The sequence below is a fragment of the Bubalus kerabau genome, chromosome X (genome assembly GCF_029407905.1).
Source record: "Bubalus kerabau isolate K-KA32 ecotype Philippines breed swamp buffalo chromosome X, PCC_UOA_SB_1v2, whole genome shotgun sequence".
In the NCBI taxonomy this organism is placed as follows: Eukaryota; Metazoa; Chordata; class Mammalia; order Artiodactyla; family Bovidae; genus Bubalus; species Bubalus kerabau.
Genome location: NC_073647.1, coordinates 160,001,849 through 160,014,620, shown reverse-complemented (window position 1 = coordinate 160,014,620; position 12,772 = coordinate 160,001,849). Strand labels below are relative to the sequence as shown.

Genomic DNA, 12,772 nt, shown 5'->3' with positions numbered 1-12,772 from the left:
CATTAAAAAAAAATTGGAGGAGCCCTCCACCCCTGCCCTTTTAAAACCTTTTAATTTTATATTGGAAGTGGGCAGCGAAGGGACTCAGCCATACATACACATGTATGGAGGAGGCCCTTTCTTGTAATTGATAATTTATAGGAAGGGGATCTGGCTCTAACCACCAGAGAATTAAATTGTTTTCAAAGATGCTCATAATGTCTTTTGAGTATTGGCATACTTTTCTTCAATAAACCTTTGATAAATGGTAATATCTTCTTCTTGGCCTTGTGTTAGACGTGGCTCATGCAGTTCAACAGCACTTTGACTCTGGACTCAAAAATGTGAACACTTGACTTGATAACAGTCATTTAGTTTTGGCTCTTCAGTGGGACCCTGAAATAAGGAGTGTGAACAAGGTTGAATAATCTGTATGATGAGGGTGGGGGATTGACCCAGGAAAGGAGAGGCAACTTGGAGGTCAGCATAGAAGAGCAGTTGGAAGCACCTACTTAACTCTTGGCTGAGGTTGACCCTCTTGTTTGTAGCCCAGGAGACCTGTCACCTACTTGTCATTCACTCCTTCTGTGCCCATGGCCACCTTGGATTTCTACAAAGGTGGCATCCTGAACTCTCAAAACGATCGAATATATCCTGGAAAATTGCCCACTCTCATATATGACATAGGAGCACTTTTTAAACAGATGGTTTGGTCAATCCCGTTTGGTCAATCCCTGAAGCATTTCTCAGGACTCCTGTATGAATGCCGAAATGTCTTCTGAAATCTTAAAGCTGTTTCTTTCTTTAAAAGAATACAAAAGTCTGTATTTCCTGATGTTTGAATTAAGGAATCTTTTGAAGGAATATTCCGTGAGTATTACTGGATTTGGTGGCTCTTTCAAAAAATTTTGAGTAAAATTCCAGTTCTGCAAGAGACCAAATCAAGGGCAAAGAGTTCCTTAAAAATAAAGGATTGGGTTGTACTACATGGTACACTGTTATTGATCCATTTAAACAATGATGTATCTATAATATATGGATAAGGATAAGATGGGGACTTCAAAAAAATTTTATTTTACATTTTTGAGTGCAGGTACTTTACGGCGTTGGGTTCATTTCTGCTGTACAACGAAGTGAATGAGCTGTATGCATACATATATCCCTCTTTTGATTTTCCTATCCATTTAGGTCACCACAGTGCATTCCCTAGAGGCTATACAGCAAGTTGTCATTAGCTGTCTATTTCATACACACTATCAGTAGTGGGTGTATATCAATCCCAGTCTCCCAGTTAATCCCACCCACCTGCCTGCCTTGATCTCCACGTGTTTGTCTTCTCTGTCTGTACCTCTGTCTCTACTTTGTGAAGAAGAATCTCTGTACCATTTTTTTTTTCCGTAAATTAAAAGGAGTGTTAGGGTGGAAAGACTGCGACTGGCGTTTTTCTCTTCAGAAGTCTTACGTTGCTGTTCTAACAGCATCTGTGCAAACTTTAAGAGAAAACAGTCTCCAATTTGTAAAAATCAGAGAGTTTTGCAAATCAGAGACTTGCAGCCTATTTTAGCAGCTTCCCTAGAAGTTGAACCCGGGGAGGGAGGGAGGGAGGCAAGGAGAGGTGAAAGACTGGTTTCCTTCTTGCATAAGTCTATCACCACACTCCCTGTGTGTACTCTTTCAGAACTTTCTCAGGAAACAAGACTAAACTTATCCAAAGGCCTATGCAGTCAGGAATAGCGTAGACGCAGGGAAGGGGCAGTGTAGACATGGGGAAGGACAGCATAAAAACATCAACAGCATGGGATGGCAACAGACTAAGTTTCTTCTAATATAGGGAAGATAGACTGTCTCATTCATAGAAAACTGATTGATTGTCATTTGCTTGAGCTCTATATTGATAGCTGGTGGTGTGTGAAATGTTCTTCAGCTGTCTTTTATTTTTTCCTTTAAATTTAAAAATTTTAAATGTAAAAATTAATTTTAATGTAAATTTTTTATGTTTATATGTAAATTTTTTATTTTATATGTAAATATCTTTAATTTTTAATTTTAATGTAAATTTTTTGATTTTAATGTAAACATTTTTAATTTTTAAATGTAAAAAGTTTAATTTTTTAATGTAAAAATTTAAATTTTAATGTAAAATTTTTTGATTTTTTAATGTAAACATTTTTAATTTTTTTAAATGTAAAATTAAAAAAAATTTTAATGTAAAATTAAAAAATTTTTTTAATGTAAAATTTTTAAATTTTTTAAAGGTAAAATTTTTAAATTTTTAAAATGTAAATTAAAAAAAATTTTTTTAATGTAAAACTTTTTACATTAAAAAAATTTATTTATTTATTTGACTGCACCAGGTCTTAGCTGTGGCAGGTGAACACTTAGTTTCGGCATATGGGATCTATTTCCCTGACCAGGGATGGAACCCAGGTCCGCTGCATTGAGAACCTGGGGTTCTGGCCAGTGGACCACCAGGGCAAGTCCCATCAGCTCCTAAATCTGTTCTAAGGTCCCAAATTATTCTTCCCAAAGCAACTTTCTTAGAGAGTGAGGCGGGGCGGGGGGGAAGAGACAGAGCTTTCTATTTTGGCAACAGGACTAGGTTCTCATCGTACTTGTGACTCAAACGAAACTTTCCCAAGCGCAACCGAAATAGCTCCCACAGAGTTTCAAACGATGAGAATCAAGCCCAGATGGTCTGGACCGAAAATATTAAATCCGATGCTGTTACTATGGTCAAGTGAGATGACATATTTGCATTTTTTTTTCTGAGTGTATTTAAAATTAGTCTTCGTAAGAAATCCTGCTGCTTCAAAATATGCTTTCCACTGCTCCCTAAGTGCATGAATTTTCCCTCCCTGAGTCATGCAAGTGGGTAAAGAAACCGAGCTTTGAGAAGGCCCTTGTTTAACAGTAACTATGTCTGCAGTGTGGACGTGATAACATCTGAGAGTACCCAGTACTCCAGCCACACACAAAGTGTTCATTGGGTGGCCAGGAAGTACTGAGAGAATGCTGTTGAGTCCATTTGAATAGACTTGGGATGTGAAAGCGCTCCATGTTCATAAGGACCAGTTTTCTAGGGCTAACATGTTGGACTGGCCTAAAGTGGATTCAGGCTTTTTCCATACGATGTGTATGGGAACCTAACAGGGTATGGAGAAACCGGAACAAACTTTTTGGCCAAGCCAGTGATAGCTGGATTACATGTCTCCTTCCTTCTAAGTCTCCTCTGTGTATTTCCTCAATTGTTAACCAGTAGCCTTGTGCTGTTGGGCTTCCCTGGTGGCTCAGCTGGTAAAGAATCCACCTGTAAGGCGGGAGACCTGGGTTTGATCCATGGGTTGGGAAGATTCTCCTGAAGAAGGGGAAGGGTACCCACTCCAGTATTCTGGCCTGGAGAATTCCATGGGCTGTATAGTCCATGGGGTCGCAAAGAGTTGGACACGACTGAGCGACTTTCACTTTCAGCCCTACGCTGAAGGCCTGGCAGAGTTGACAGGGTGATTCCCATCTAAGGACCGTGCCCAGGATTCCTGAGTAAGCACATGTGTTCTCACATGGGACGGTTGGATGGCATCACCCACTCAATGGACATGAGTTTGAGCAAGCTCTGGGAGTGAGTGAAGGACAGGGAGGCCTGGTGTGCTGCACTCCATGGGGTCGCAAAGAGTTGGGTATGCCCTAGCAACCAAAGAGCAACAGCAGCAAGGCTTTTTAAAATGTCTCTCCAATATCTCAGGTTTCTTTCAGTTCAGTCCAGTTCAGTCTCTCAGTTGTGTCTGACTCTTTGTGACCATATGAACTGCAGCACGCCAGCCTCCCTGTCCATCACCAACTCCCGGAGTCTACCCAAACCCACGTCCATCGAGTCGGTGATGCCATCCAACCATCTCATCCTCTGTCTTCCCCTTCTCCTCCTGCCCTCAATCTTTCCCAGCATCAGGGTCTTTTCAAACGAGTCAGCTCTTCCCATGAGGTGGCCAAAGGATTGGAGTTTCAACTTCAGCATCAGTCCTTCCAATGAACACCCAGGACTGATCTTCTTTAGGATGGACTGGTTGGATCGCCTTGCCATCCAAGGGACCCTCAAGAGTCTTCTCCAACACCACAGTTCAAAAGCATCAATTCTTTGGCACTCAGCTTTCTTTACAGTCCAACTCTCACATCCATACATGACCACTGGAAAAACCACAGCCTTGACTAGATGGACCTTTGTTGGCAAAGTAATGTCTCTGCTTTTTAATATGCTGTCTAGGTTGGTCATAACTTTTCCTTACTTTATGCCTAGCTCCAGGCACATGAAGTCCAGAAAATATCTCTTGTCTAATTGCCAAAAGAACAGGCAAAGAACCTTCCTGATCTTCCTCAACTGGTGAAAAAAGAGATGGCGAGCCAAATATCTTGATTGCTTTTCTCATTCTGGCAGTTATGAGTGAATATGATCATCTCTTGGCTCCAGAGCGGGAAGAGAGAGTGGAAATAAAGGGACCCCCTCCCCCCACCCCCGAGACCCAGGAGAAGCAGATGAACTCTGGACATGGTGGGGTTCTGGCCCAGGAAAGTCCCAGTTACCTGGAAGTCTCTGCCTCCCTGTGACCACACCATGGGACATGGCCTCACACATGCAGGATCATCTTATTCTCCTCCTCTCTCTTTGAATCATCACGCGTGCATGGCTTTTGGACCCGTTCAGGGCTTCACCTCCATTCGTAATCTGCTCTCTCTTTAAGAAAAAAACAAAACAATCCATTCAGCTGTGGTGAGGCTTAGTTGTGGCATGTGGGATCTAGTCCCCTGACCAGGGATTGAACCTGGGCCTCCTGCATTGGGAGGGCAGTCTTAGCCAGTGGACCACCCCCCATAAGAAGTCCCCATAAATTAATGGTTTTCTTTTTTCTTTTTTTTTAATAATTTATTTTTTTAAGGTTTTTTTTTAAAATTTTATTTTATTTTTTAACTTTACAATATTGTATTGGTTTTGCCATATATCAAAAAGAATCCGCCACAGGTATACATGTGTTCCCCATCCTGAACACTCCTCCCTCCTCCCTCCCCATACCATCCCTCTGGGTATTCCCAGTGCACCAGCCCCAAGCATCCAGTATCGTACATCGAACCTGGACTGGTGACTCGTTTCATGTATGATATTATACATATTTCAATGCCATTCTCCCAAATCCTCCCACCCTCTCCCTCTCCCACAGAGTCCAAAAGACTGTTCTATACATCAGTGTCTCTTTTGCTGTCTCGTACACAGGGTTATTGTTACCATCTTTCTAAATTCCATATGTATGCGTTAGTATACTGTATTGGTGTTTTTCTTTCTGGCTTACTTCACTCTGTATAATAGGCTGCAGTTTCAGCCACCTCATTAGAACTGATTCAAATGTATTCTTTTTAATGGCTGAGTAATACTCCATTGTGTATATGGACCACAGCTTTCTTATCCATTCATCTGCTGATGGACATCTAGGTTGCTTCCATATCCTGGCTATTATAAACAGTGCTGCGATGAACATTGGGGTACACGTGTCTCTTTCCCTTCTGGTTTCCTCAGTGTGTATGCCCAGCAGTGGGATTGCTGGATCATAAGGCAGTATTATTTCCAGTTTTTTAAGGAATCTCCACACTGTTCTCCATAGTGGCTCTACTAGTTTGCATTCCCACCAACAGTGTAAGAGGGTTCCCATTGCTCCACACCCTCTCCAGCATTTATTGCTTGTAGACTTTTGGATCACAGCCATTCTGACTGGTGTGAAATGGTACCTCATAGTGGTTTTGATTTGCATTTCTCTGATAATGAGTGATGTTGAGCATCTTTTCATGTGTTTGTTAGCCATCTGTATGTCTTCTTTGGAGAAATGTCTATTTAGTTCTTTGGCCCATTTTTTATTGGGTCATTTATTTTTCTGGAATTGAGCTGTAGGAGTGGCTTGTATATTTTTGAGATTAGTTGTTAGTCAGTTGCTTCATTTGCTATTATTTTCTCCCATTCTGAAGGCTGTCTTTTCACCTTGCTTATAGTTTCCTTTGTTGTGCAGAAGCTTTTAAGTTTAATTAGGTCCCATTTGTTTATTTTTGCTTTTATTTCCAATATTCTGGGAGGTGGGTCATAGAGGATCCTGCTGTGATGTATGTCGGAGAGAGTTTTGCCTATGTTCTCCTCTAGGAGTTTTATAGTTTCTGGTCTTACGTTTAGATCTTTAATCCATTTATTTTTGTGTATGGTGTTAGAAAGTGTTCTAGTTTCATTCTTTTACAAGTGGTTGACCAGTTTTCCCAGCACCACTTGTTAAAGAGATTGTCTTTAATCCATTGTATATTCTTGCCTCCTTTGTCAAAGATAAGGTGTCCATATGTGCGTGGATTTATCTCTGGGCTTTCTATTTTGTTCCATTGATCTATATTTCTGTCTTTGTGCCAGTACCATACTGTCTTGATAACTGTGGCTTTGTAGTAGAGCCTGAAGTCAGGCAGGTTGATTCCTCCAGTTCCATTCTTCTTTCTCAAGATAGCTTTGGCTATTCGAGGTTTTTTGTATTTCCATACAAATTGTGAAATTTTTTGTTCTAGCTCTGTGAAGAATACCTTTGGTAGCTTGATAGGGATTGCATTGAATCTATAAATTGCTTTGGGTAGTATTGGTGGTTTTCTTTATAAAACCAGGAGTCCATGTCTCTACAGTGGTTGGAAGACCAAAGAGAATCACCTCAAGTGGTCGTAGGCAGCTGGCCACCTCCCATGGGCTACATGTGTAAAAGGAAACGCACAGCAGAACTTAGCAACAGACCACAGTCAGTTCTGGGCAGCACACGTGAGGTTTGATCTCAGCAATTAACTGTAGGAATCTGACCATACACAGCAGGTGTGATGGACAGTGTGTCTGCCTGTGTCCTCTGTCCCTGGCTGTCGGGGCCCACTGCTGGGGAATCTTGATCACACACCCCAGGGCGTGTGAGTCTGCTTGGACTTGACGTTTGCTGAAGTGAAGCTACGTCTGTGGGTCAGTGTTTATTAGTTATGGGAAGCCTCACTTTTCCCAGAAGTGAGTCCTCCCCCCAACTGAGAGTAAGCACACAGCTTAGCTTCTGCTGGTCAGGGGGACGCACTGCAGAGACTGAACACGCAGCAACGTGGTAAAGCATGCATGGGAGGCAAGACACGTCTTTGTTACTCTCATCTCTCCACTTGCCAAGCCCTCCTAGTCCGGGAACACTCTGGAAGCAGGTTACACGGTTAGGGCTCCCAACTTTTAGAGTGCAGGGGGATTCCCCAGTGGCTCAGTCGGTAAGGAACCCACCTGCAATGCAGGAGACTCAAGTTCGATCCCTGGGTCAGGAAGATCTCTTGCAAAAGGAAATGGCAACGCACTCCAGTATTCTTGTCCTGGAAAATTCCATGGATAGAGGAGCCTAGCATGCTGCAGTCCATGCGGTCGCAAAGAGTCAGACACAACTTAGTGACTAAACCACCTACCACCGCCATTAACGCACACGCAAAAAATCACACAAATGTCAATGACTTAATATGCATCCATAGGATGAGTCTACAAATCTGTGTCATATAAATATTGATTAAACAGAGGTGACAGCAAAAAAAGAAAAAAAAATAGTGAGCAAGCTAAAAAACAATTGGAATTCAGTCACATCACAACGATATAAACAAGGATTCTGAAAATCATTTCAGTTATCCAGGAGTAACTCACAAAGGATTCCGAACACAGATGAAAGAATTTTTCGTGTTGCTGCCGACCCTCCCTTCTTTGGGTTAAACACGACGTAGTTAAACTCACATGAATCTAGGTCTCACTGAAGGCTTTTTTCCGCCCCCAGTTGTATAGCAGTATTTCTTTAATATTGCTATGGAGATGTATTTATATACTTTATTCTATATTACACACCTCTTTAAAGTGTACGTTTCAGTGTTGCATAGAGCAGCAGTCTCCAACCTTTTTGGCATGAGGGACCCCACGGATGTGGAGTGAAACAGTGGTTCAGGCGCTAATGTGAGCGATGTGGTTGCTGCTGCTGCCAAGTCGCTTCAGTCCTGTCTGACTCTGTGTGACCCTATGGACAGCAGCCCACCAGGCTTCTCCATCCACAGGATTCTCCAGGCAAGAATACTGCAGTGGGTAGCCTATCCCTTCTCCAGGGGATCTTCCGGACCCAGGAATTGAACCAGGGTCTCCTGCATTGTGGAGAAGGCAATCGCACCCCACTCCAGTGCTCTTGCCTGGAAAATCCCATGGGTGGAGGAGCCTGGTAGGCTGCAAGTCCATGGGATAGTGAAGAGTCAGACACAACTGAGCGACTTCACTTTCACTTTTCACTTTCATGCATTGGAGAAGGCAATGGCAACCCACTCCAGTGTTTTTGCCTGGAGAATCCCAGGGATGGGGGAGCCTGGTGGGCTGCCGTCTATGGGGTCGCACAGAGTTGGACACGACTGAAGCGACTTAGCAGCAGCAGCTCTTACATTGCAGGCGGATTCTTTACCAACTGAGCTATCAGGGAAACCCTGCCTGTTCCAAAAAAACCTATTGGATAGTAGTTTGTATCTAACCTGTACGGTATAAAGTAACGCAGTTTATGTTTCAACTATGTCTGTGTGTGTCCGAGTCAGTAAGACAGTTTATGGATATTTGTATTTCCTCTCACACAAAACACACATTCTGACTCTCAGACACAGACACACACACACAGTTGAAACATAAACTGTGTTACTTTATACCGTACAGGTTAGATACAAACTATCCAATAGTTTTTTATTTCAGTTTTCCTGGGAGCATAGTTGATTTACACTGTTGGGTCAGTTTATGCTGGTCAGCAGCGTGGATCAGCTGTGCATATACATACATCCCCTCTTTTTTTAGATTCTTTTCCTATATGGGTCATTACATAGTATTGACTAGAGTTCTCTATGCTAAACAGTAGGTCCTATTCAGTTCAGTTCAGTTCAGTCACTCAGTCATGAGTGACTCTTTGCGACCCCATGAGTCACAGCACGCCAGGCCTCCCTGTACATCACCAACTCCCAGAGTTCACTCAAACTCATGTCCATCGAGTCGGTGATTCCATCCAGCCATCTCATCCTCTGTCGTCCCCTTCTCCTCCCGCCCCCAATCCCTCCCAGCATCAGGGTCTTTTCCAATGAGTCAACTCTTCACATGAGGTGGCCAAAGTATTAGAGTTTCAGCTTCAGCATCAGTCTTTCCAATGAATACCCAGGACTGATCTCCTTTAGCATGGACTGGTTGGATCTCCGTGCAGTCCAAGGGACTCAAGAGTCTTCTCCAACACCACAGTTGAAAAGCATCAATTCTTCGGTGCTCAGCTTTTTTTAATAGTCCAACTCTCACATCCATACATGACCACTGAAAAAACCATAGCCTTGACTAGACAGACCTTTGTTGGCAAAGTAATATCTCTGCTTTTGAATATGCTATCTAGGTTGGTCATAACTTTCCTTCTAAGGAGTAAGCGTCTTTTAATTTCATGGCTCCAATCACCATCTGCAGTGATTTTGGAGCGCAAAAAAACAAAGTCTGGCACTGTTTCCCCATCTATTTGCCATGAAGTGGTGGGACCGGATGCTATGATCTTTGTTTTCTGAATGTTGAGCTGTAAGCCAACTTTTTCACTCTCCTCTTTGCCTTTCATCAAGAGGCTTTTGAGTTCCTCTTCACTTTCTGCCATAAGGCTGGTGTCATCTGCATATCTGAGGTTATTGATATTTCTCCCGGCAATCTTGATTCCAGCTTGTGCTTCTTTCAGCCCAGCATTTCTCATGATGTACTAGGTCCTATCACTTTACCTATATGTTTTGTGTATAGAATTGTGTCTAAATGTGTCCAATCCCGGTCTAATTTATCCTTTCCCCCTCTCTTACCCTCTGGTAACTATAAGTTGTTGTTCTTTTTTTTTTTTTCACATCTGTGGTCCTGTTTCCATTTTCTCAGTTCATTTGTATCTTTAATTTTTTTTTTAGATTCCACATATGCAAGATGTCATATGATATTTGTCTGTCTGTCTCTGACTTACTTCACACAGTATGACAGTCTCGAGGTCCATCCATGTTGCTGCGTATGGCATGATTTCATTCTTTTTTTATGGTGACTAATATTCCGTTGTCTGTATATAGGACATCTTCTTCATCTGTTCCTCTGTTGGTGGACATTTAGGGTGCTTCTACGTCTTGCATGTTGTGAGCAGTGCCGCTGTGAACATTGAGGCACATGTTTCTTTTCAAATCATGGTTTTCTCCAGGTATATCCCCAGCAGTGAAATTGGTAGATCATAGCGTAGATCTGTTTTCAGGTTTTTAAGGCACCTCTGTACTGTTCTTCACAACGACTGTATCAGTTTACATCCCCACCAACAGTGTGAGAGGGTTCCTTTTAATCCAGACCCCCTCCAGCATTTATTGTTTGTAGGTTTTTATTGCTAATGGCCCTTCTGACCAATCTGAAGTGACACCTCATTGTAGGTTTGACTTGCGTCTCTTTAATAAGTAGTGGTGTGAAGCATCGTTTCATGTGCTCCTTTTAGCCATCTGTATGTCTTCTTTGGATAAATGTCTATTCATATCTTCTACCCAGTTTTTGATTGTTTTTTTTTTTTTTTTTTTTTTTTATTGAGCCACATGAGCTGTTTGTATCCTTTGGAGATAGTGAGAGTTGCTCAGTCGTGTCCGACTCTTTGCGACCCCATGGACTGTAGTCCATGGAAATCTCCTGGCCAGAATACTGCATTGGGTAGCCTTTCTCTTCTCCAGTTTTGGAGATTAGTCCCTTGTCGTTTGCTTCATTTGCAAATATTTTCTCCCATTCTGAAGATTGTCTTTGCATTTTGTATTAATGGTTTCCTTTGGTGTGCAAAAGCTTTTGAGTTTAATTAGATCCCATTTGCTTATTTTCGTTTTTATTTTTATTACTCTAGGAGGTAGATCAAAAAAGATCTTGCTGCCACTTATGTCCAAAAATTTTACTGTTTGTATCAAAACGCAAAAGACCACAAGTCAGCAAATTAATCTTTTTTTTTTTTTTTGGCAAATTAATCTTAAAAAAGAAAAAATGGATCTGGCGGAATCAGACTCTCTTACTTCAGAGCCACAGTCATCAAGACAGTATGGTCCAGGCACAAAAACAGAAAGACAGACAGGTGGTACATGATAGAAAGCCCAGAGATAAACCCATACACCTGTGGTCACCTAATCTATGACAAAAGAGGCAAGAACATACAGTGGAGAAAAGACAGTCTCTTCAATGAGTGCTGGGAAGCCTACATGTCAAAGAATGAAATTAGAACACTGGCTAACACCATACACAAAAATAAACTCATAATGAATTAAAGACCTAAATGCAAGGCCAGATACGGTAGAACTCTTGTGTTAGTCGCTCAGTCGTGTCTGACTCTTTGCGACCCACGGACTGTAGCCCACCAGGCTCCTCCGTCCATGGGATTCTCCAGGCAAGAATACTGGAGTGGATTGCCATTCCCCTCTCCAGGGGATCTTCCTGACCCAAGGATTGAACCCAGGTCTCACGCACTGCAGGCAGACTCTTCACCATCTTAGGGGAACGTGTAGGCAGGATACAGTCATAAGTTGCACCAAGATCTTTTTTGATCCCACAGTTGAGATATAAGCTCTGAAATTGAGCATGCCTGCAAATGTCTCGAGTGTGGTCATTTGAGTTCATTGAACACCTTATCGACTCTTATAGTTCTCTGGCTGTCCTTTCATACGTCCAGAGCAAACTTCATTTCTCTCTTTCTGTGGGTAGATGCTGGGGACTCAGGTGCTGGCACGTGATTTATGAGAAGTCACATCTTGGAACAAAGACCACCTCCCCCAGCTCGGCACTGCTGCTCAAACCGGGCTTGGACTCCCAAAACGTGAGTGAGCTGGGCGTAGCGGTGTTGTCCTGATCACGAAGGAGAGAGGCCTGTCTCCCCATCGTCCCGTCCCAGGTCCCATGCTGCGGGTCACACTGACCTCTCCCTGCACACGCACGGTCTGAACCCCGGGGGACCGCCACGGTGCTCAGTTGCAATCGTGACCGAAGTGGCTTATCTGTATTCCCTTGAATCAGAATACATATGGTAAAGATGTCTCTCTGCAAAGCAGTTACAGGGAGGCCCAAAAAGTAACTGTCGGCTTTGACCAGAAGGAATCTGACTGTGGTTGTATTGATGGATCGGGGGCTGCCGCAGAGCGGGGGGCAGGAGCTCTCCAGCCCGGGGCCTGAAACTTGTACCCATAGGCCATGTGCTCTGGGATGAACTGGTCCTCCACTGGGCAGCCCAGGTCTTCTGGGTCAGATGCAGATGTGTGAAGCTCTGTGTCATAAGGCTGCCACGAGTCTGAAATGAAATAATCAGCGCCTGGCGTCCGGCACAATGGAGGGTCCCATGTATGCACCCACCAACCTGCCAAACTCATTATTATCCTGAGTATCATTAATACTAGCCCAGCGCCAATATTGCTAGCTGTCTCCTCGTTTCATGAGTTCTTCAGGTGAGCCTTCAAAGATGAGAAAGTCGTACAGACTGTCACACACGGATATCAATTAACCGCAACCTCATCTTGTATATAAGTTGACCGCCACTTGTAAATGAGTGAATTAATTAACCACAGGCACATCTGGTGAATAAGTTTACCACTCCTTGTAAACAAGTCAGTTAATTAACCATGGGCTATACAGTCCATGGGATTCTCCAGGCCAGAATACTGGAGTGGGTAGCCTTTCCCTTCTCCAGGGAATCTGCCCAACCCAGGGATCGAACCCAAGTCT

General features: G+C 43.0%; 1 protein-coding gene across 2 annotated transcripts in view; it reads left to right on the top strand.

Moving 5' to 3' along the window:
• Positions 1–11,957, top strand: part of LOC129639703 (uncharacterized) — a 320,986-nt gene extending 309,029 nt beyond the window's left edge. For both annotated transcript variants that reach the window (XM_055564890.1, XM_055564889.1), the window contains one exon: positions 11,762–11,957. In XM_055564890.1, the coding sequence (XP_055420865.1) occupies positions 11,762–11,906 (145 nt within the window). In that variant the 3' untranslated portion in view covers positions 11,907–11,957. The remainder of the gene's footprint in view (positions 1–11,761) is intronic.
• The last annotated feature ends 815 nt before the right edge of the window (positions 11,958–12,772 follow it).